Raw genomic sequence first — 24585 nt, 5'->3', positions numbered from 1 at the left:
ACAGGCACCGAGCTCACGGCCGGTCGTGCCGCTCTGGGGCCTGGCGCCCTGCACCCGTAGCCTCTTCCACGCCCCTGAAACCCATCAATCTCGCCCCACAGGAGCTAAGGACGGCCCGTGAGCGGCGCCACGTGTCGGGAGGCGGCTGTGCCAGGGCGGAGGACGGACAAAACCCCGCGGGCGCGGCCCATTCCAGAGCGGCGAGCCCGGCTCCGCCCCGCCTCACCCCTCGATGTCGTCCTCGTCCGTCTCGTTGGCTTTGTGCGGCGTCTTGATGTTGTCCCCTTTCCCCACCACGGCGATGTCACACTTCAGGTACCCTTTCAGGCCGGCCGTGATGTCCTCGGGGTCAGACAAGATGGCCCATTTGTGGTAGAACTGGTGCTCTGGAAACCGGGCGGCGGGGAAAGTGAGGCACCACGAGAAAGCCCTGGGGCTACGTACGGGGCAGGAAATAGCACGGCCCTTTTCTACGTCTCTCAGCGCCCAGCAGTGTGAGGGAGACAGCCCTGGCCTACACTAGGGAGATATTTCCAAACAGCCCTTCTTACTTCAGCTACGGCTGTGAGGGGTGGGTCTGTGAGGAGGGGCTCAGGGCAGGAGGCTGGGTGTGGGGGGGGTGCGGGGGTGTGAGGAGGGGCTCAGGGCAGGAGGCTGGGTGTGGGCGGGGTGCGGGGGTGTGAGGAGGGGCTCAGGGCAGGAGGCTGGGTGTGGGCGGGGTGCGGGGGTGTGAAGAGGGGCTCAGGGCAGGAGGCTGGGTGTGGGGGGGGTGCAGGGGTGTGAGGATGGGCTCAGGGCAGGAGGCTGGGTGTGGGGGGTGCAGGAGGTGTGAGGAGGGGGTCAGGGCAGGAGGCTGGGTGTGGGGGGGGGTGCAGGGGTGTGAGGAGGGGTTCAGGGCAGGAGGCTGGGTGTGGGGGGGTTCAGGGGTGTGAGGAGGGGCTCAGGGCAGGAGGCTGGGTGCGGGGGGTGCAGGAATTGGGGGTGTGAAGAGGGGCTCAGGGCAGGAGGCTGGGTGTGGGGGGGGTGCAGGGGGTGTGAAGAGGGGCTCAGGGCAGGAGGCTGGGTGTGGGGGGGGTGCAGGGGGTGTGAAGAGGGGCTCAGGGCAGGAGGCTGGGTGTGGGGGGGGTGCAGGGGGTGTGAAGAGGGGCTCAGGGCAGGAGGCTGGGTGGGGGAGGTGCAGGGGGTGTGAAGAGGGGCTCAGGACAGGAGGCTGGGTGTGGGGGGGTGCAGGGGTGTGAGGAGGAGTTCAGGGCAGGAGGCTGGGTGTGGGGGGGTTCAGGGGTGTGAGGAGGGGCTCAGGGCAGGAGGCTGGGTGTGGGGGGTGCAGGAATTGGGGGTGTGAAGAGGGGCTCAGGGCAGGAGGCTGGGTGCGGGGGGTGCAGGAATTGGGGGTGTGAAGAGGGGCTCAGGGCAGGAGGCCGGGTGTGGGGGGGTGCAGGAATTGGGGGTGTGAAGAGGGGCTCAGGGCAGGAGGCCGGGTGTGGGGGGTGCAGGGATTGGGGGTGTGAAGAGGGGCTCAGGGCAGGAGGCCGGGTGTGGGGGGGGGTACAGGAATTGGGGGTGTGAAGAGGAGGTCAGGGCAGGAGGCCGGGTGTGGGGGGTGCAGGAATTGGGGGTGTGAGGAGGGGCTCAGGGCAGGAGGCTGGGTGTGGGGGGTGCAGGGGTGTGAGGAGGGGCTCAGGGCAGGAGGCTGGGTGTGGGGGGTGCAGGGGTGTGAGGAGGGGCTCAGGGCAGGAGGCTGGGTGTGGGGGGGTGCAGGAATTGGGGGTGTGAAGAGGGGCTCAGGGCAGGAGGCTGGGTGTGGGGGGGGTGCAGGGGGTGTGAAGAGGGGCTCAGGGCAGGAGGCTGGGTGGGGGGGTGCAGGGGGTGTGAAGAGGGGCTCAGGGCAGGAGGCTGGGTGTGGGGGGGGTGCAGGGGGTGTGAAGAGGAGGTCAGGGCAGGAGGCAGGGTGTGGGGGGGGTGCAGGAATTGGGGGTGTGAAGAGGGGCTCAGGGCAGGAGGCTGGGTGTGGGGGGGTGCAGGAATTGGGGGTGTGAAGAGGGGCTCAGGGCAGGAGGCTGGGTGTGGGGGGGGGTGCAGGGGGTGTGAAGAGGGGCTCAGGGCAGGAGGATGGGTGTGGGGGGGTGCAGGGGGTGTGAAGAGGGGCTCAGGGCAGGAGGCTGGGTGTGGGGGGGTGCAGGGGGTGTGAAGAGGGGCTCAGGGCAGGAGGCTGGGTGTGGGGGGGTGCAGGGGGTGTGAAGAGGGGCTCAGGGCAGGAGGCTGGGTGTGGGGGGGTGCAGGGGGTGTGAAGAGGGGCTCAGGGCAGGAGGCTGGGTGTGGGTGGGTGCAGGGGGCGTGAAGAGGGGCTCAGGGCAGGAGGCTGGGTGTGGGAGGGGTGCAGGGGGTGTGAAGAGGGGCTCAGGGCAGGAGGCTGGGTGTGGGGGGGTGCAGGGGGTGTGAAGAGGGGCTCAGGGCAGGAGGCTGGGTGTGGGGGGGTGCAGGGGGTGTGAAGAGGGGCTCAGGGCAGGAGGCTGGGTGTGGGGGGGGGTGCAGGGGTGTGAGGAGGGGTTCAGGGCAGAAGGCTGGGTGTGGGGGGGGTGCAGGGGGTGTGAAGAAGGGCTCAGGGCAGGAGGCTGGGTGTGGGAGGGGTGCAGGGGGTGTGAAGAGGGGCTCAGGGCAGGAGGCTGGGTGTGGGGGAGTGCAGGGGGTGTGAAGAGGGGCTCAGGGCAGGAGGCTGGGTGTGGGGGGGTGCAGGGGGTGTGAAGAGGGGCTCAGGGCAGGAGGCTGGGTGTGGGGGGGTGCAGGGGGTGTGAAGAGGGGCTCAGGGCAGGAGGCTGGGTGTGGGGGGGGTGCAGGGGGTGTGAAGAGGGGCTCAGTGCAGGAGGCTGGGTGTGAGGGGGTGCAGGGGGTGTGAAGAGGGGCTCAGGGCAGGAGGCTGGGTGTGGGGGGGGTGCAGGGGGTGTGAAGAGGGGCTCAGGGCAGGAGGCTGGGTGTGGGGGGGGTGCAGGGGTGTGAGGAGGGGTTCAGGGCAGGAGGCTGGGTGTGGGGGGGGTGCAGGGGGTGTGAAGAGGGGCTCAGGGCAGGAGGCTGGGTGTGGGAGGGGTGCAGGGGGTGTGAAGAGGGGCTCAGGGCAGGAGGCTGGGTGTGGGGGGGTGCAGGGGGTGTGAAGAGGGGCTCAGTGCAGGAGGCTGGGTGTGAGGGGGTGCAGGGGGTGTGAAGAGGGGCTCAGGGCAGGAGGCTGGGTGTGGGGGGGTGCAGGGGGTGTGAAGAGGGGCTCAGGGCAGGAGGCTGGGTGTGGGGGGGGTGCAGGGGTGTGAGGAGGGGTTCAGGGCAGGAGGCTGGGTGTGGGGGGGGTGCAGGGGGTGTGAAGAAGGGCTCAGGGCAGGAGGCTGGGTGTGGGAGGGGTGCAGGGGGTGTGAAGAGGGGGTCAGGGCAGGAGGCTGGGTGTGGGGGGGTGCAGGGGGTGTGAAGAGTGGCTCAGGGCAGGAGGCTGGGTGTGGGAGGGGTGCAGGGGGTGTGAAGAGGGGCTCAGGGCAGGAGGCTGGGTGTGTGGGGGGGTGCAGGGGGTGTGAAGAGGGGCTCAGGGCAGGAGGCTGGGTGTGAGGGGGTGCAGGGGGTGTGAAGAAGGGCTCAGGGCAGGAGGCTGGGTGTGGGAGGGGTGCAGGGGGTGTGAAGAGGGGCTCAGGGCAGGAGGCTGGGTGTGGGGGGGTGCAGGGGGTGTGAAGAGGGGCTCAGGGCAGGAGGCTGGGTGTGGGGGGTGCAGGGGGTGTGAAGAGGGGCTCAGGGCAGGAGGCTGGGTGTGGGGGGGTGCAGGGGGTGTGAAGAGGGGCTCAGTGCAGGAGGCTGGGTGTGTGGAGGTGCAGGGGGTGTGAAGAGGGGCTCAGGGCAGGAGGATGGGTGTGGGGGGGTGCAGGGGGTGTGAAGAGGGGCTCAGTGCAGGAGGCTGGGTGTGTGGGGGTGCAGGGGGTGTGAAGAGGGGCTCAGGGCAGGAGGCTGGGTGTGGGGGGGGTGCAGGAATTGGGGGCGTGAAGAGGGGCTCAGGGCAGGAGGCTGGGTGTGGGGGAGTGCAGGGGGTGTGAAGAGGGGCTCATGGCAGGAGGCTGGGTGTGGGGGGGGTGCAGGAATTGGGGGTGTGAAGAGGGGCTCAGTGCAGGAGGCTGGGTGTGTGGAGGTGCAGGGGGTGTGAAGAGGGGCTCAGGGCAGGAGGATGGGTGTGGGGGGGTGCAGGGGGTGTGAAGAGGGGCTCAGTGCAGGAGGCTGGGTGTGTGGGGGTGCAGGGGGTGTGAAGAGGGGCTCAGGGCAGGAGGCTGGGTGTGGGGGGGGTGCAGGAATTGGGGGTGTGAAGAGGGGGTCAGGGCAGGAGGCTGGGTGTGGGGGGGTGCAGGAATTGGGGGTGTGAAGAGGGGCTCAGGGCAGGAGGCTGGGTGTGGGGGGGTGCAGGGGGTGTGAAGAGGGGCTCAGGGCAGGAGGCTGGGTGTGGGGGGGGTGCAGGAATTGGGGGTGTGAAGAGGGGGTCAGGGCAGGAGGCTGGGTGTGGGGGGGTGCAGGAATTGGGGGTGTGAAGAGGGGCTCAGGGCAGGAGGCTGGGTGTGGGGGGGTGCAGGAATCCACACGCACACGCACTCACGCGCACACCCCCCCATAGGGGAGGCTACCGGTGGTCCCCTCTCTCGGGCAGGCCCCTCGCACGGCTTCTCCTGTCAGGCACGTGGCACGAAGGAATCGCACGGTGGGCCGGGGTCGGTGTGTCAGCACGTCGCTCGCGCCCCCCCCCAGAAACCGCCCCCTCCATCAGCAGGGAAGGGCTGGAGCCCCCCGCCCCGCCCCCCCGGCGCTGCCACGTACCCGGCTGCGTGTAAACGGTCCCCACGTCCATTTTGAAGGAGCCCACCAAGGTCCCGCTGCGCAGGAGGTTCTTGGAGTGGATCACCTGGCCAGCGAGACAGGCAGGGGCAAGTCAGAGGGGCCGCCTGGGGGCCGAGCCAGCGGAGGGGGGTGCTGGGCCACGGGGTAGGACTCGGCCCCCCACCTCTGGGAAGGTGACGGATGAGGGGGGCCTGGGGCAGCCCCACACTGGCAGAGCAGGCCGGGGCTGAGGGGACTCGGCGGGAAGAAAGGCGCGGAGGCGGGAACTGCAGCAGATGCTCTAGTCTACGCGTGAGCCCCGCGTGGGCGTATCCGCGCCTGGAATAATGGCCCTGGACTAGCCGAGGGGCTGGGGGCCAGAGGTGAGAGGCACCGGCAACGCTCTTGGTACAGCGTCTGCCAAGGGCGCCCCCAGCTGCCCCTTCCCTCACTTTTCCACAGGCAGGTGAAACAGGCTCTTCCCAGCAATGCTCCAAGCTGGCAGCAAAGAGGTGGCACACCCACGTCGCCTCTGATCTTTTCCATCCACGTGCGGCTATTTTCCCCACCCACGTGCGGAATAAAATTATTACGTGCGCCCAGGCATGTGCAGATGTGCACCACCCATAGAAACACAAAACCTAGCTGCGGGCACCCTTGCTGATCAGTGGGGCGGCACTGGAATGTCTTGTGAGCGGCCGCACAAGGACAGGACTTACGGCAGGGGTAGGGGAACCATTTTTGGGTCAGGGGGCTCCTGACCCACAGAAAAATAAGTCGGGGCCGCACACAAGTGAGAAGTGAAAACAAACAAACCCACCAAGACTGAGAAGCAGAAAGACACTCCTCACATTCCTCTCACACACCAGAGCCTCAGGGGGCCAGGCACATTGTGTGTGCGCCAGCCCCCTGGTGAGGCAGTGGGGGGCGGGAAGGGAGAGATGGGGGCTGGAATGCCCATGTGGGCTCCCCAATCCTGCGGGGGGGGGGGAGCCCCGAGCTTTCGGGGCTGGATCCAGGCAAGCCGGGGCCCGGGCCTGCGTTTCCTCACCCTTGGATTATGGGGCGCACTGCCACCCCCCCTCCCGCCACACACAGACGCGCCCACGCTTACCGACAATTTGACGATTTTATCGAACATGACGTCCGGGGGCACATGGAAATCGAAGACGAAGTACTGCAAAGGAAAGGCGAGCCGTGAGGGGCAGGGAAGCTCGGGGCGTGACGTGGCGCAGTCCGCGCATTCCGAAATAGAGCGCTATTCCGAAACGTCCCTTACTCCTCGTGGAGCGAGGCTTCCAGGGTATGCCGGAATCGCACGCCCGTTATTTCGAAAGACGGAGGCGCGCTGCCATGGCGCAGAATAGCTATTTCGGGAGACGGGAATAGCTCCCGAAATAGCGCCGGGGGTAGATGTACCCCAGTGGTCACCAAGCAGTCGATCCGGATCGACCTCCGGATCGACTGGTAGATCTTGGAGCCTCTAGCTGGGGATCCAGCCTGGTTTGGCCGGGAAGCTAGCAAGTGCCAGTGCTTCAGCTGCACCTCACCCTACTGCTGCACATCTCCTGCCCTTTGCCTTAGAGCTGCCCCCCTCCCCACCCCCCCGGGAGCCTCCTGCTTGCTAGGCAGGGGAGGGAAAAGAGGGGTGCTGATGTAAGGTATCCCCGCCCACCCTGCTTGGGAACCCGCCTTTCTTCACTCCAGTGCGGAGCCGTGGCTCTGATGCCACCTGTAAGGCCCGCCGTGGGGTTTAGAACCTGCGGCTGCAGAGCGACCAGGCGCCCGACAGCGCCCCAGCAGCTGCAGCTGTGACTGGCCACAGGAAGTCCCGCCTCCGGGCTCCTGATTGGTTCCCTGTCCTATATAAACCCAAGGAGCAGCCCCGGACGTGTCCTCTAGAGGCCAGGACCAGTTCTTCTCGGGCACCGGGCTCAACCGGCGCTTGATTTGGGACTTGTCCCCTGACACCTGACTTGGACTCGAACCCTTGGCACTGACCCAGGCCTGGAACCTGGCCGTGAACTCCTCTGCTACTCCCAGCCTCAGGCGTGACCTTGCCCGGGGCACAGGACCAGGGGCATGCTATCCCAAGTGCTGGCCATTAGGCACGAGGCGGCCATTCTCCAGCTAGAGAGAAAGCCGGTCAGCTTGTTCCTGGACCCGCCGGGGACAGCCAGTGCCGAGCCGGAAGAGGGGACTGGGGAGAGGCCAGCTCACCTCGTTATAGTAGGGACAGTTGGTGGACTCCTTCATGGAGGTGTATTTCTTCTCTTCCCCCACTTCCACGCACACCACCGGGTCCATGTTCAGCCCCACCAGCTGCCGGGCCTCGATGACCGTGATGCTCACCTGGGGAGGAGGAGAGACGGACCCCCACCCGCGTGACAGCCACGTTCGTGGCTTCTCCGCGGTACGTGCCGGCCTGCTGCAGGCTCCAGGCAGGGTCACCTCTGCTACCGCTCTCCCTTATGTCCTCATGCCCTGGCCTGGCATGGACCTGAGGTTATTCGGGCTAGGATCAGTCCTCTGGGCAGTGGCTGGGCCGGAGCTGGCCACTTAGCTCAGCTCCCCTTAGCAAAGGTCCCTTCCCCAGGCTGCCTGTGTGAGACTTTTCTTTAGCTTGGCATCAGAAACGGTTCAGAAAAGGGCGGCAAAAATGGGAAGGGGTTTGGAACGGGTCTCCTAGGAGGAGAGATTAAAAAGACGGGGACTTTTCAGCTTAGAAAAGAGGAGACTCAGGGGGGATAGGACAGAGGTCTATAAAACCAGGACAGGTGCGGAGAAAGTGAATAAGGAAAAGTGATTTAGTTGTTCCCATCACACGAGAACTAGGGGTCACCCAATGAAATGAACAGGCAGCAGGTTTAAAACAAACCAAAGGAAGTTTTTCTTTGCGCAGCGCACAGTCAACCTGTGGAACTCCTCGCCAGAGGATGTAGTGAAAGCTAGGACTTTACCAGGGTTCAAAAAGAGCGTGATAAATTCATGGAGGTTAGGTCCATTGATGGCTATTAGTCAGGGGAGGGATGATGTGAGGATTCCCTGTTCAGTTTACACCCTCCGGGGCACCTGGCATTGGCCCCTGTGGGCAGACAGGACCCCAGGCTGGATGGACTTTGCTCTGACCCAGTCTGGCCGCTCTGATGTTCTTTGGGGAAAACACGGGGCACATGCATCATGAGCCTTCCCTTGGCAGCTGGCGTGCCCCGTTTTCTAGCCTGGGTGCAACCGACTTCCCGCCCGGGGCTGAGACTAAGCAGGTTAGAAATATAAAGGCTTTGCCGGGAGCATATGTTCCCAGGGTGTCTGATCTCCCCTGCCCCCTTTGATTCTTCCCAGCAGGGCCGTCTGCGCCCCGCCCCAGCCTCCAGCCCCAGGACAGGAAAGGCCTGGCGGGGGCCTCACTTACTTGGTAATCCATGGGCCGGCCTGCGCTGGGCTCCATTTTAATATCAGGCTTTGACCTTTGAAGGGGAGAGAACCCAAAGCGGTGAGCTGTGTGTCTATCGAGCGTCTTGTAGAGTCCCAGAGGAGGAGGGTGGGAAGAGCGCTCAGGAAGCCATCCGGGTTTAGTCCGACCCTCTGCTCGAAGCAGAACCTACCCCAAAGCATCCCAGCCAAGGCCTTGTCCAGCCGACCCTCTTCCCACCTCCCTCCTTGGATCCACGTGGTACAACCCCCCCCCCCCACCCGAGTTTTGCCTCCTGCAGGTGGCAAAATATCAGGCAGGTGTTTAAAGAGCCATGTCTCTGCCTGCCCCGGCTCTCCAGGCCCCTCAGCGTAGGTGGCACGGGCATCAGGACCGTGGGGTGTGAGTTGTCACTTCCTGGCTCCTATGGGCGCCGCCCCTTCCCTCACCTCTTATTCGACACATTGGTGGTCACGGCTGTGACCGAAGCCAAAGAGATGGTGTCTGGGTCGAGGCCTCCTCCGAGCCGCATGGCTTTCCGGTCCAGGTCTTCTGTCTCCAGAATGGCAGGCTCATCTGCTGGATGAGAGAAGCGTGGCTTTGCCTAGGGTCTGTGGCACCCCTCTGTAATGCTGTGGCAATCACTGAAAGGCTCAGAGAAGGCCAGTCAGTCGCTCCCATTGATCCACCCCACCATGCTAAGGCAAGGGTCACCGTGTCAAATTACAGGCCACAAACCGAGGGGAAGGACGTATGTTGAGTGCTGCATGTGGTTAACCTGTGGAACTAACCGCTGCAGGATGTTATGGAGAAATATCTCTGGGGGGGGGGGGGGTTAAAAAACCACAAAGGATCAGAGACATTTAGATTCACATCCTATCTGCCAGGAGAAGAGGTATGGAAGCTAGCAAAGCTCATCACTCAGGAAGTGGTGGGTCAGGGAGACTTTTCCCCCAATGGTATCGTGTTGCTCAGCTAGATGTACGGTGGGAGGTGGAGGTGCCACGATCCCCTCTTAGCACCTAGCATTGGCCACAGTGAAAGGAAGCATCCCGGACTTCATAGACACAATGGGAAGTGACTGTCTAGGAAGGAGCCCTGCAGAAAGGGATCTAGGGGTCAGAGTGGACCACAAGCTAAATATGAGTCAACAGTGGAATACTGCTGCAAAAGAAGCAAACATGATTCTGGGCGGCATTAACAGGCGTGTGGTGAGCCAGACACGAGGAGTCGTTCTTCCGCTCTACTCTGTGCTGATTAGGCCTCAGTTGGAGTCTTGTGTCCAGTTCTGGGCACCGCATTTCAGGAAAGATGTGGAGAAATGGGAGAAGGTCCAGAGAAGAGCGACACAAATGATGGAAGGTCTAGAGAACATGAGCTAGGAGGGGAGGCTGAAAGAACTGGGTTTGTTCAGTTTGGAAAGGAGAAGACCAAGAGGGGACATGAGAGTGGTTTTCAGGTACCTAAAAGGATGTTACAAGGAGGGAGAAAAATTGTTCCCCTTGGCCTCTGAGCACAGGACAAGAAGCAATGGGCTTAAACTGCAGCAAGGGAGGTTTAGGTTGGACATCAGGGTCCCTAGCTGGAAACCCCAGTGCCATGTTAAATTATTGCCCTGCCAGCTAGGGGGCTCGAGATTCTAGGAACTGTCTGCTGAACTGTGACGTAAGGCAAGCTAGACGGGCTCCAGTCTGGGATGCGGGCTAAGACGGACCATTGGTCAGCTCTGGGACCAGCGGTCTGGCGGGAAGAAGGGGGGATGCTGCCGTTGTTGGACCATCGTGCCGTTGATTGACGCTGGCCAGCCCAGAGGCCTCTCTGCCCATCCTTGTTTTGCGGCACAGGAGGCTGCGCGACAGGGCACGACCCTAGCATGGGGTAGGGATGTAAGCGACTAGTCGACTAGTCATTATCCAATACACGTAAACTTAGCAGATCGACAACTAGTCCCTCGACTAGTCGCTTCCCCCTCCCTTGCTGCCTCCATCAGAGGCAGCAAGGGGAGGGGGAAGCAGGAGCTGGCGCTGGGGGAAGCCGGATGAAAAGCTGGTTCTCCTCGTCACTGCCTCTGCGGGGGGCAGAGGAGGCAGGAAGGTGGCAGGGACCGGGCACGAGCTGGGAATCAGCTAATTCCCAGCTTGCACCCAGTCCCAGCGGCTGCGCCTCTGCTTTTTAAGAGCCTGCCGACTCTTAATGCATTTAAAAGGCTGGTGCACAGCAGGCGGGTGCAAGCTGGGAATCAGCTGTCCTGGCTCACGCAGGGTCCCCTGCTGCATTTCAGCCTTTTAAATGGATGAAGAGTCTACCAGCTCGTCATAGATTTACAAGGCAGGGCCGCAGCGGGGTTACTCCTGGGGCCGGGAGCTCATCCCGCTGCAGCTCCCCTGCTTACTGACAAATCGACTGGTCGATAGAAATTCCATCCATTAGTCAATTAGTTGATTAAGAAGCTAAATGTAACATCCCTTGCGTGGGACGGCACCGGCGTGGCTCACCGGCGAATGCTCCACCCCCTCGGGACACGGAAAGGATTCGCCAGGCAGTGGCAGCTGGTAACACAGAGCCACCGCAGGGGGAGTGATGGACGGATGGGGACAGGGGATTCCTCCCTTCTACAGCAATGCTGCATGCGGGGTCAGGCCCCTGGCCCACGTGTGACAGCAGCCACGAAAATAATGGCCTCTACGCACAGCCTGTCCCCACCCCTGCAACCTGCCCCCTTGCCTTGTTGATCAGTATCCTATGTCTATAGCTCCTTCCCTCCCCAAACCTCTAGTCCTGCAGTGCAGGGCTGGAGGGAACCTCCGTAGGCCATCTCGCCCAGCCGCCTGCATGCCAGGCAGGATTAAGGAACCACTAGATCTTCCCTACCAGGTGCTTGTCTCACCCAGGGGAGGGCAGCAAGAAAGTGACGGCCCACCAGGCTTAGCCACGATGTCTACCTGCACCTCCGCAGGTGTCGGGCCATCGCCACTCTCATTGGCTGCGGATCAGCGTTGGCAACCAATGGGAGCAGCGCTGACCAGGACGCCACTTCCCGTCTCTCCCATTGGCCACCAACGGCGATCCGCGGCCAATGAGCGCAGCGATCGCCTGAGACCGGCAGAAGCACAGGTAAACACAGAGGTGGGGACCGCCAGGGGATAACCCCAGCAGACCGGATCCGGCTGGTATTCGCCCACCGTGGCTCTAACCTGATCTTAAAATCCTCCAGTGATGGAAATTCCATAATCTCTCTCTCCGCAACGTGTTCCAATGCTTGTCCAGCCAAAGAAGAAGTTAACCCTTGCTCCAGTTCCAGCCCATTGCTTCTCGTCCTGCCCTCAGAGGTTAATGGAACAATTTTTCACCCTCTTCTTTGTACGTCCCATCTTTCCTACCCACCCCTGTCTCTCGCCGCTCTCGTGATTGACATCTGCACAGATGTGAAAAAAGAAATCTTAAGCATGCCTCTTTGTCGGTCACGCGGGCTTTCGGCAACGCGGAAGGGGTTTCGACGGAAAACACTGAATCCGAAACAAAATCTCCCCCTCCAACATTTGGGGTTTTTTTCATCGAAACGAAAAGCCTCGTTTTCCTTTGAATGGGAACACAATGAAAAGAAAAATCGGCCTCCCCCGCTTTCTCCCACGGAGAAGAAAGAGGAAGAAGAAGAAAAACATTGAAATCGAGGGTTTGGTTTGGTTTGGATGAAAAACTGGGGGGAAAACGCTGAAAGAATTTGAAATACTCGCAGGTTCTCTTGCTCCTGGCTGGCCTGTGCCGCACGACACAAAGACGCCCCAGAGCAGCGCACGTTCGTTTATTTGCGTGTCACTATCAACTCAGCCCGGGCGTTGGCTCGTCTCGCTCCGCTCGGCTGCACGTACCTTGCTTTCGGTGAGGGTCTTCCTTGGGAGGTCGAATCTTGCCCAGCTTCATTGCCGAAAAGACTCCTTTCCCGGCTCTGCAAGAAGTGCAGGGGAGAAGGCAGAATTCACTGAGTGCGGGTATTTTTGAACCAAGCACTTTGGGGTGCTCCCCCACCCCCCCGGATTTCCATCCCCTGGTCTCAGAGTGTTTCACAAAGGAGTCCAGGGGCATTAGCCCCATGTCACAGCTGGGGAAACCGAGGCACAGAGCAGTGATGTGATTTGCCCCGGGTCGCCCAGCAGAGCAGGGAACAGAATCCAGCTCTTCTGAATCCTAATCCAGTGTAATATCCACTAGGCCACGCTGCCTCTCTCGCTAAGCAGCCGTGCCCCCGACTAGGGTGAAATCGCTGGTATAATTTTCCACTCTGAGTCTTAAATAACAATTAGCCTCTCCAGACTAGAGCCAGAATACCCCCCTTTCCCCCACCAGGGGCTACAATGCTTGGCTGAAATGACGGTAAAACGTGGGTAACAGTGACGCGCCACGGGCTCTTTCAGCAACATGACTTGTTCCCATAAGCTTCCTACCAGCCCTGGGCCGGCAGCAGAAGATTTGCCAACTCAAAGGGGCCAGGCAGGCCCTAGGCATCACCGACATCCCACATCAGCTGTGCTTGGTGTGACGGCGCGTTGGGGTTTTCCCATCTCCTGCACCCCCGTAGTGGCACGGACAGACCCCACCAGCCAGTAGAATAGAGGGAGTTTATTGCTTCTCCAGGATACAGCACAGCACAGATGGAATCCGGTCACAGGGCAGGCCTAGGATGCCTCAGCCCCCCTTGCGATGGGGGAGACTGGGCCCCTAAATCCCAGCCCCTTGCTTAGGCTGCTTCCTCCATGATACCAGCCAGAAACCTAACCCCCTCACTTCCAGCCCTGCCCCCCAGCCAGGGCTCCACTCCCCTTCTTCCCATTGTTCCGCTCCCTGGGAGATAACTCATCAGACAGGTTCAAAGCCCCCTTGCATAATGACTCATCCCCTGCCCTGCTGGGCCGTGCTGCAGCCAGCAGCCAGTGGAGATCACTCACAACCCACTGCCCAGCATAGCAACCAGCAAGGTACCCCCCACTACATCACACTTGGTCTCTGCACTGAGGGAACTGTCACCCGGAATAATGCTGGCCGCTCATTGCGAATATTCGCCATCTGGCGCCGGATTCGCAACCGGGGTGAATTGCCCTAGAGCACCATTCTCAGCAATGGAACTACTGCTATTTATCTCCACTGAGGAGGGCTGGTCCCTGAAAGCCAGCTTTGGATGGGTTACATTGGTCACATGGTGTTATCAGGCTGTCGGATTGGAGGAAAGTGTCTCCGGTTTCTGGCTCTCAGACTCTCACTTCTGGGCTCCCACTTCACTCGTTCACAGTCGCGGCTAACCCAGCACCCCCACCGACATCCCTGCCGAAAATGTGCTCACTAGAACACTGACTCAACACTGCGGCTTGATAAGGGCCTTTAAAATGGGGATGGGGGTATTCTGGAACCTTGTGTCGTAGACTTTAAAGCCAGAAGGGACCATCAATGTTCATCTAGTCGGACTTTTTGCACATCACGGACCACAGAACCTCACCTGTCCTCTCCGGCGACAGATCCCTCCCCTCTGGCTGCGTTTCTGATGTCCTCAGCTCATGGCTTAGACGTCAAGTTACAGACAATTCGCTATTTACACTAGTTTAAAATCTAGAAGTGACCCATGCATGCCCCAGGCTGCAGAGATAGGCGACCCCTCCCTCCCGTCTCTGCCAACCTTACCTGGGGGAAAATTCCTTCTCCAGTCCAAATATGGTGGTTGGTTAAACCCTGAGCATGTGGCCAAAACTCACTGGCTAGACACAGGGGAAAGAATTCTCCATAGTAATTCAGAGCCTTCTCATCCCCAGCCATTGGAGATATTTGCTGTTAGCAGTCACAAGTCTGATTTAAATCACCAGCATGCAACCAAGGAAAAGCTAGGCACACAGAATTTAAATGACCCAAAAGAGAAAATAACAGAACTCCTCTTATTACCTACAACTCAGACCCCTCCAGCGCACAACTCGTCCACAACTCAGACCCCTCCAGCGCATTATACACAATCTACAACCCATCTTGGAACATGATCCCTCACTCTCAGAGGCCTTGGGAAAAAAGCCTATTCTTGCTTATAGACAACCCCCCAACCAGAAACGAATTCTTTCCGGTAACCATGCTACACAACCACATCATAAGCATCCAGGAACCCAGCCCTGCAACCAAACACAATGCCAGCTCTGCCCACATAGGGTACGTCTAAACTACATGCCTCTGTCGGCAGAGGCATGTAGATTTGTTTATTCAGCAAAGGTAAATGAAGCCGCGATTTAAATGATCACGGCTTCATTTACACTTACATGGCTGCCGCACTGAGCCGACAAACAGCTGATCAGCTGTTTGTCGGCTTGCCGCTAGTCTGGACGTTCCCCGTCAACATCAAAGCCCTTTGTCGTCAGCCCCGGTAAACCTCATTCCACGAGGAATAACGGGGCTGCCGACAAAGGGCTTTGATGTCGACAGGGGGAACGTCCAGACTTGCGACGAGCCGACAAACAGCTGATCAGCTGTTTGTCGGCTCAGTGCGGCAGCCATGTAAATGTAAATGAAGCCGCGATCATTTAAATCGCGGCTTCATTTACCTTTGCTGATTTGTCTAATCTACATGCCTCTGCCGACAGAGGCACGTAGTCTAGACACAGCCATATCTATACTAGTGAATTCATCACTGGCGCCAACCACAGAAGCTACCAAATCAAAAGGTCATTTGACTGCACATGCAGTAATTTGATCTATGCCATCACACGGCAGCAATGCCCCACTGCTATATAGACTGGACAAACTGGACGGTCTCTGCGGGAAAGAATCAATGGACACAAATCAGATATAGGTAAAGGAAACATACAGAAAGTGTTGGGGAACACTTCAATCCTCCTAATCACTGTTTAAAAGATCTTCAAGTGGCTGTCTTGTCACAAACCAATTCCACTAGCCAAATATACAGAGAGGTGTTGGAATTACAATTCATCCCCAAATTCAATACTCATGCTAATGGACTCAATTGTGATGAGGGATGGTTGGGATATTATCAACCTAACATTCAATGAAGGTGCAAACAGCTTTCTGTGTAGATTCCTGTGTTAGGAAGGGTATTAATTATTGACTTTGATTCTTATCTGCTTTGTTTTACTGATCCCCAGCTCTGCCTTTCTGTTTTTCCCTTTGATTTTCCATACCCTCTGCTCCCTGTCTTTCACCCCTCTTCCTTCCCCCCCACCTCTTCTCTCCTATTTATTCTGGGTCTGCACGTCCTAACCTCAAAACTCCGGTCATCTGAAGAAGTGGGCTGTGCCCACGAAAGCTCATGATACCATCTACATGTTTTGTTAGTCTATAAAGTGCTACCAGAACATTTGTTGTGTTTTCCTGTGCAGACTAACTTGGCTACCCCCTGAAGCTTCAGAATTTAAATGCCAGAAGGGTCGCCATGTTAGTCTGGATCTGCAAAAGCGACAAGGAATCCTGTGGCACCTTACAGACTAACAGATGTATTGGAGCATAAGCTTTCATGGGCAAAGACCCACTTCATCACATGCAGCATGCATGCATCTGACGAAGTGGGTCTTTGCCCACGAAAGCGTATGCTCCAATACATCTGTTAGTCTATAAGGTGCCACAGGATTCCTTGTCGCTTTTGCAGAATTTAAATGGCTATTCATGGCAAATATTTTGCGGTGTTTGTGCAACTCTAGGGATAACCTCACCGGCTGGTTCAGTAAAATACAGGCAGTCCCCGACTTACGCGGATCCGACTTACGTTGGATCGGCACTTACGAACGGGGCTTTCTCGCCCTGGAGGTCGAGATAGCGGATTGCTGCCTGTGAGCACCGGGGCGAGAAAGCCCCGTTCGTAAGCTGCTCCGGTGCCCCTGGTCTGCTGGAGACCGTCTCCAGCAGACCAGGGGCACCGGGACTGAAGCCGCAGCAGCGGCGGGTTCCCGCGCTTCTGAGGCTTCGCCAGAGCAAAGCCTCAGAAGCGCGGGAACCCGCCACTGCTGCGGCTTCGCTCCCGGTGCCTGTGGTCTGCTGGGGACGGTCCCCAGCAGACCACAGGCACCGGGACTGAAGCTGCAGCCACGGCAGGGTCCCTCGCCTCTGAGACTTTGCCAGAGCAAAGCCTCAGAGGCGTGGCACCCCGCTGCCGCTGCGGCTCTGCTCCCCGTGTCCCTGGTCTGCTGGAGGGGGGGAGGGCGCAGCTAGTGTGCCCCCCCCAGCAGACCAGGCTTTTGTTGTGGACCCTGGGGCAGAGCAGCTGGGGCGCTGCCGATTGGTCCTGCAGCGCCGCTCTGGGCACTACTGGACCAACCCGGCAGCACCCGAGCTGCTCTGCCCCAGGTCCTGATTCAGCCGCTGCTGGTCAGTTTCAGCAGTGGCTGAATCAGGACGCCTGGGGCAGAGCAGCTGGGGTGCTGCTGGGTTGGTCCAGTAGCGCCAAGGAGCGAGGAGCGGTGCTACTGGAGCAACCCAACAGCACCCCAGCTGCTCTGCCCCAGGCGTCCCCAACTCAGCCGCTGCTGAAACTGACCAGCGCTGACTACAGGAAGCCCGAGGCAGAGTTGCTCTGCCCCGGGCTTCCTGGAATCAGCCGCTGATCAGTTTCAGCAGCAGCTGACTTGGGGACGCTTGGGGTTCTTAAGTTGAATCTGTATGTAAGTCAGAACTGGCGGTCAGTTTCAGCAGCGGCTGAATCTGGACGCCAGTTCCGACTTACATACAGATTCAACTTAAGAACAAACCTACAGTCCCTATCTTGTACGTAACCCGGGGACTGCCTGTATGCTAGTTTGGTATAACCAAGGCTTGACAATTAATGTAATCTACTTGCCCGTGGCGAGTAGATTTTAGCCTGGTGCGGCCACACAGCGCAGTCAACGCATGCGCAGTGCGGTCTGCACATGCGCAGCGTGCGTTTCTGCGCGGCTGGCGAGCGAGACTAGCCGGCGCTTGGCGAGCCCTGGGTATAACAATAATTAAATTTAAAAAAACCTTAAAAAACAACAGTTTAGTAGCACTTTAAAGACTAACAAAACATACAGCTGGTCTCATGAGCTTTTGTGTGCACAGCCCACTTCTTCAGATGACTGGAGTGTTGGAAGTCCAGATACAAGAATAAATAAGGGAAAGAGGAGAGGAGAAGGAAAAAAATTGGAGGGAATGTAAAAATAATTGAATAGGCTGGTTTCCTGGCTGAACAGAATGTGGTATGTGGGGTTAATCTAGATTGCTAATAAAATCTAGTTCTTTAATATGCACGTGACATTGGTGCCTCAAACTTTGTTAATCTTGTATGAGGGCGGCATAAATATTCAGAGCTTGTTGAGAAGCATAACAACCGATTAAAAGTATTTCTGCACTTTGGTGTCACTGTTACCTGAGTTGGAGGAAGAGCGAGGTACAATTGAGCAACCAAAACTTGTAGGCGAAAAATTGTGATTTGATTGAAAGATTTCACAAGATCCTGTTGACTTCACTAAATAGTTCATTTTAAAACACGCCCTCCCCTCACCAATTTGGGAGGGAAAGCACAACATATTTCATTTTGACATTTTTAAAATGAGCTGTTTTGATGGCTGCTTTGGAAACAACTTTTGGTTTAGAAATGGAATGCAATTTTTAATTTGAAATTAAATTTTTAAATTTTTAAATTTAGAAACCTCAAAAACGGCTCAGAATTGAAACAAAACATTTCATTCTGGGTACAACAAAGCATGTTGTTTGACCCAAAACCTTTTTTTTAAATGTGATTGCGCAAACTGTGGAAACATTTCCCCCTTTCTTCTGCCCCAAACTATTGTTTTGTTTCAATTGTACAGAATTGCCAGCAATCCGAAAAATCCATTCTCCAGCCTCCAGTCCCTGTGGATTCACTATTATGGGTGGAATTGTCTTATCTGCTGTTGGCCTTGGACAGGCTGCGGCACCCATTCTCCTGGTGAAAATAGTGAATCTGGGCAGTTTTGTGAATTTTTCACTAGAAAAATGAGTCTGTTGGAAATCATGAGTCCGTTCATTCTCACCAGGGAGCAGAAAGAAAGCCACGTGGCACAAGTGTTAATGAGCACACAGTTGCAGCTAATAGTGAACTCCTCGTGAACGACCCAACGGCCGCAGTTCGGGTCCTAATCTGTGAACTGGACTGTGCGTGATAGCAGGGACAATCAGGGGGGGACACAGAGTCACTGGACAATTTATGCCTTCGCAAGGGGGTGAAACTGACGTAAGACCCGGGCATCAGCCACACACTTGCAGGATTTAAGTGGGGAGATGGGTTACGATCAAGGGGCAGAGTTTTCCTGGCTGCTAGTCCAACCCATGTCCGTCTGTCTTGCGGGGACGGGGAAAAGAGCAGAATGGAAAAGCAGCTCAGGACCCGCATTGATCTCTACGGCAGGACAAATGTCTGTCACTCGGCTTGCAAAGTGCTTTTGCCTTCATAGAATCATAGACCTGGAAGGGACCTTGAGAGGCCATCAAACTCATGGCAGGACCCAGCACCCTCTAGCTCATCCCTGACAGGCGTCTGTCCAACCTGCTCTGAAATATCTCCAGGGATGGAGATTCCACAGCCTCTCTAGGCAACTTATCCCAGTGTTTGACCACCCTGACAGGCAGGGCATCAATTCTCCGACAGCCTCATTCCGTGTGGCAGCTGGAGACTGTGAGCGGATTTCAGCCTTTCAGCGAGCCTGCGATTAGTCCTTCAGACGTAATTAAATACCAGCCTGTTTAATTAGTCTCTCAAAACCCCACATCCCCCTCCGGCAGCTGATTAACACACGATGAGAAGCCGCGGAAGTCAGGTTATTCAATAGTGAGCTTTGTTTTACTACGGGAAAGGGAGGCAGCTGTAAGGGACAGTGCACGGAGCTGGCGGCGGCAGGATGCGCGGGTGCTGCGCTGCCTGGCCACCGTTGCTGGTGCGCAGCCTGGGGTGGGCCGTGCCTGGCCGTGCAGGGCCCTGCAGCCGCGGGGGGAAGGGCGCTGCTGGCTGGCACTGCAGGGGTTAACACGGCCCCCCGCCCCAGGCAGCCGCTGCAGGGTGGCTGTTGGGAGCTGCTGCAGCCCGCGATCCGGGAGCTGGGCATGTGGCACCTGATGGCAGTTATAAGGGGCGCTGTGTGCCCCTTACAGCTGCCATCAGGTGCCCCCCATAGGTTGGCGCCCTGGCTAGCCCACCCCTTAATCTAGCCCTGCAGATACAGTGTGGTACTGTGAGACGGCGCCAAGGACTTTGGGAGGAACCTTGTCCCGGTATTTTTATTTCAGATAAGCAATAATCTCAGCTGCAGCCACAAAACTGTCAACTACACACGGGCTATGTCTAGACTGGCATGATTTTCCGCAAATGCTTTTAACGGAAACGTTTTTCCGTTAAAAGCATTTGTGGAAAAGAGCGTCTAGATTGGCAGGGACGATTTTCCGCAAGAGCACTTTTTGTGGAAAAGCGTCCGTGCCAATCTAGACGCGGTTTTGCGCAAGAAAGCCCCGATCGCCATTTTCGCCATCGGGGCTTTTTTGCGCAAAACAGTTTTAGCTGTCGACACTGGCCCTCGTGCGCAAAAACATTTCCGGAAAAGGGCTTTTGCCCGAACGGGAACATCAAAGCATTTGCACAAGGAGCACTGATTTCAGACAGTAGAACGCCCGTGCTTTTGCGCAAATTCAAGCGGCCGGTGTAGACAGTTGGCAAGTTTTTGCGGAAAAACTTGCCAGTCTAGACGCAGCCACGTAGTTTTAGCAACATCCTGAGTAGGATGTACCCCAAATAGGGGCGTTGTAGGTATCCTACCCAACAGGCCATCAATTGGTAACAATGATTAGAACGACCACGTCTCGCTTTGCTATAAAATGGGCTTAGTAGGAAGAATCGATGGGAGGGACGGAGCAGGAGTAACCCACAGGTCCTGCTTGTTGTAACCAGAAGTAAATACACTGTTCCCACCGGATGGGAATCAAAGGGACCATGCCTGGAGGTAGCATGCGGGTGAAGCTTGAGTGAACTAGGCATTATTCCTGTGTTATAGTAGATCGTCTATTCGTTGCTTTTGCATTGCTTTGCGCTGTACTGATTGCGTTGGAATTTCTAGGCTTTAAGGTTTAAAGAGGATAGTCGTCGTTTGTAAGGCTTGTAAAATATAAACGACCACGTTAACTGCTTCAAGCTGGCAATAAAAAAGTGGTGAAGTAGCCCTGGAGTGTCCTGGTTTCCCTTGGATCTAACACAAACCGAACCACGAGACAGGGCAAAGGAGGGACTCGCGCCGGTGGCCTGAATGGGAACCGCCGCTCTCTCGCACCACAGGCGTGACCCCTCGTGCACACCACTACGGCACACGCTTCCCGTGACGCACGTCCTCGTGCCCCTGGGACAGTCCGTAGCTCACCCTGCACGCTTAGGATTTATGGGGCCCTCCGCAGGATTCGACGCCGGGGCCGCGGGTGACGTTTTGGAGCTGCGGTCTGATCGCCGTAGGCGACGCACGGACGAAAGACTTGAAAAGAAATGTCAAGCGCCGCTGACATGGTCCATTCCGAAATGGACTGCGTATCCCCGGGCCGGTCGCCGCCTGTTCCAATGGCCTCGCTACCACGTGTGTGGCCCTGTCGCAGGGTCCGTGGTCGCTAACAGCTCTGGCAGGCGCTGTCACCGTTACGTTGACTAGCTCCTCTCCGGAGGAAGCCGAGCCCCGGAACCGAGGCAGGTGGGCATTAAGACCCAGCAGTGCCCCACATTTTCAGGCGCCCTACGCAGCTATAGACGGCCTGCCACGGAGCTCAGCGTTCCCCGGGGACCCTTGCAATTCTCCTGGGACTTGGTCCCCGGCTCTGCCTCCTTCACCCACACTCTGTATCAAGTCAGCAGAGGACGGTTGCTTCTTTAAAGGGGCCAGCACCCGCCCCTCCCCACCTCCCCGCCCAGTGCAAACGGGGACTCCAAAACATACATCTTGCCGTACGGCCGCGAACGGGCACGTCCAGCCAGCCTGGAGGAGAGGTCCCCGCTCTGGCTGAGCAATGCAAGGTAGGGCTTCTAGGAACACGAGGGTCCCCATGCAGATGAGAACACAGGACCTGCCGCAAGTCAGCACTCATCCCGTTCCCGGGATTGGATCAGGCAATCTCCCCTTCTTCCAGGTTTTTCTTCCTAACAGCCGCTTGCTCCTGGGAGCAAGGACCCAGCAAGTGGCTGGCCCCACGACAATGGGGGGGGGGGGGGTGGGGAATCTCTACGTTCTAGATTAAAAAGAAAGCATGAAAGAGAGATGCCTCCAGGACCGGCACATCCAGGTGCGAGAAGCACGCGCAGGGTTTTCGCGGGACACAGAACGCTCCCGCTGCCTCCCCCCCCCGCCAGCCTCCTGTCGCTCCAAGTCCCATCTGCCACCCTTTCAGGTCCAGGGAAAGTGAGAGAGGGCAAATCCGCCCCCCGCCGCCCCATGCACAGCCAGGTTCTACCTTCACCAGCTGACCGTCCGGAGTCTGGCTTTCCCCAGGAGATCGGCAGAGAGGGGAGGGCACCTGCCGGGCTGTGAGGGCACGTGACCAAGGAGCTGCCATCCCTGCCAGAGCCAGCACCAGAGGGTGGGGGGGTACTTCCCGCCGGTGCACAGGGGCCGATTTGGGGCTGGCTGCAAGAGGGGACTCCCACCACGTCTCCACTCCCCCCTGCCTCTGGCTCTTGGCTGCATTAAACAAAGGGGAAGCCCCCCGGACCCCCAGACACCGAGAGGAGGGGAGGGGAGCTGCCTGGGTGCGCAGAGGGGGAGCCGGCCGGGGCTGAGAGCCGATCCCGTCCCTGCATGAATATTGGATGTGAACCTGAGACGCCCGCACCTGCTCCGCGTCCCGGCTGGCAGCCCGGGCCCTTCGCAAAGGGCTCCGGCCTGGTTTTGCCTGGTCACTGTGACCCGCCACTTCCCACTGCCCCTCCCTGTGTCTCCCGGGGGGCTGCAGCTGGAGAGGCATCGGGGTGGGGGGCGCTGGCAGCCTCTCCGCACGGCTGGGGCCTAGGCCTGGTGACAGGCTGCTGCTGAATTATTCACCACAGACGCTGCCTTTGGAACCGGCGCTTCCCGGGAGGGCACCGGGACGCCTCTCGCCCGGCGATTTCAAACCAAACAGCCCCGCAGGGCCTCGCCGAGACAGGAGGCCAGGCGAAAGCCGGCCCCCGGCCTCTGCGCCCCCATCTCACTGCCCTGCCCCCTCTGGAGGCCAACGTTGCCACGGCGTGGACACACCACGGCGGCGCCTAGGCCAGCTCCCCCGGCTGGGGAAAGGGCAGAATCTCCACGCACGCCGGTGATCCTGCCGTGTCCCGCCGTGCGCAACTGGGAGCAGCCCCGAGGCTGCCTGACCAGACTCCTGCACTGCCCGGTGTCCCGTAGCAGCCGGCCCTGGGGAAGGGGACAGCACAAGGAACCAGGAAACAGACCCCACATCTCTAGGACTGTTGCCAGTCCTGTTTCGGAGGGGTCTGAATCATAGAATCATAGAATCATAGAATAATAGGACTGGAAGGGACCTCAAGAGCTGGGGAAACCCGCCTCAGCCAGGCCAGGGAGACAGGGCGCGACTCTGAACACATCAAGAGAACATGCATTCTTTGTCCCTTTCTGCTGGCTGGGCCATGGCAGAGGATAACAATCTACTGCTGCTGCCAGCTCACGGAGCTACTCCTTTAGCTCAGTAAGGAGGGATCGAGCTGGGTCTCGCTGGAACAAAGCTCCCAGTCCTGTGTGTGTTTCCGGAGCAGTGCTCAGCGGACCGCTCTGCAGGCCAATGCCCCCCACCGACATGGAGCTCTGCCAACATGCTGCTACCCTGCCAGGGCTGGGGTACCTGAGGGAGAGGAGGGGAGACCAGGCCCACCCTAACCTGGGTCCTCTGCTCAGACAGCCAAGAGAAGGGCCATCGATTCACGGGAGATAGCATCACAGAAGCCTAGAACTGGAAGGGACCTCTACAGGTCATCAAGTTGAGTCCCCTGCCCTCACGGCAGGACCCAGCGCTGTCTAGAGCATCCCTGACAGGTGTCTGTCCAACCTGCTCTGAAATATCTCCAGGGATGGAGATTCCACAACCTCCCCAGGCAACTTATCCCAGTGTTTCACCACCCTGACAGGCAGGAAGTTTTTCCTAATGTCCAACCTAAACCTCCCTTGCTGCAGTTTAAGCCCATTGCTTCTTGCCCTGTCCTCAGAGGCCAAGGAGAACAATTTTTCTCCCTCCTTCTTGTAACACAACACCCTTTTAGATACTTGAAAAACCGCTCTCATGTCCCCTCTCGGTCTTAAGAACATAAGAACATAAGAACGGCCGTACTGGGTCAGACCAAAGGTCCATCTAGCCCAGTATCCTGTCTGCTGACAGCGGCCAACACCAGGTGCCCCAGAGAGGGTGGACCGAAGACTATGATCAAGCGATTTGTCTCCTGCCATCCCTCTCCAGCCTCTGACAGACAGAGGCCAAGGACACCATTTTATCCCCTGGCTAATAGCCTTTTATGGACCTAACCTCCATGAAATTATCTAGCTTCTCTTTAAACTCTATTATAGTCCTAGCCTTCACAGCCTCCTCTGGCAAGGAGTTCCACAGGTTGACTACACGCTGTGTGAAGAACAACTTTCTTTTATTCGTTTTAAACCTGCTCCCCATTCATTTCATTTGGTGTCCTCTAGTTCTTCTCCTTTCCAAACTAAACAAGCCCAATTCTTTCAGTCTCCTCTCAGAGCTCATGTGTTCTAGACCTTTCATCATTCTTGTTGCTCTTCTCTGGACCTTCTCTAATTTCTCCACAGCTTTCTTGAAATATGGGGCCCAGAACTGGACACAATCCTTCAACTGAGGCCTGATCAGCGCAGAGCAGAGCGGAAGAACGACTCCTCGTGTCTGGCTCACAACGCTCCTGTTCATGCCGCCCAGAATCACGTTTGCTTTTTTTGCAACAACATCACACGGTTGGGCTCATGTTTACCTTGTGGCCCACTCTGACCCCCAGATCCCTTTCTGCAGGGCTCCTCCCTAGACAGTCGCTTCCCATTCTGTGTGTGACACGGATTGGTCCTTCCTCAGTGGAGCCCTTTGCATTTGTCCTTATTCAACTTCATCCTATTGACCTCAGCCCATTTCTCCAGTTTGTCCAGATCAGTTTGAATTCTGACCCTCTCCTCCAGAGCACTTGCAACCCCTCCCAGCTTGGTGTCATCTGCAAGTGTAATAAGCATCCTCTCTATGCCGATATCTAAATCGTTGATCAGGCCACGGTGTTCATCTAGTCTGTCCTGGGCAGCGCAGCCCGTAGGACGGTCTGGACAATCCCTGCCTGAACTAGAGCACGTCTTTCCGAAAACCGTCTCGTTTCC

General features: G+C 58.1%; 1 protein-coding gene across 1 annotated transcript in view; it reads right to left on the bottom strand.

Moving 5' to 3' along the window:
• Positions 1–24585, bottom strand: part of OTOF (otoferlin) — a 167423-nt gene that overhangs the window by 51947 nt on the left and 90891 nt on the right. Inside the window, exons 7-13 of the mRNA XM_089776981.1 lie at positions 12106–12182; positions 8686–8812; positions 8237–8291; positions 7045–7176; positions 5939–6001; positions 4825–4909; positions 227–386 (exon numbers count right to left, since the gene is read on the bottom strand). Coding sequence (XP_089633107.1) covers positions 227–386; positions 4825–4909; positions 5939–6001; positions 7045–7176; positions 8237–8291; positions 8686–8812; positions 12106–12182 — 699 coding nt within the window. The remainder of the gene's footprint in view (positions 1–226; positions 387–4824; positions 4910–5938; positions 6002–7044; positions 7177–8236; positions 8292–8685; positions 8813–12105; positions 12183–24585) is intronic.

The sequence above is a fragment of the Pelodiscus sinensis genome, chromosome 3 (assembly GCF_052426305.1).
Source record: "Pelodiscus sinensis isolate ZL-2025 chromosome 3, ASM5242630v1, whole genome shotgun sequence".
Lineage (NCBI taxonomy): Eukaryota > Metazoa > Chordata > Testudines > Trionychidae > Pelodiscus > Pelodiscus sinensis.
This window is presented reverse-complemented; position numbering and strand designations above follow the sequence as displayed.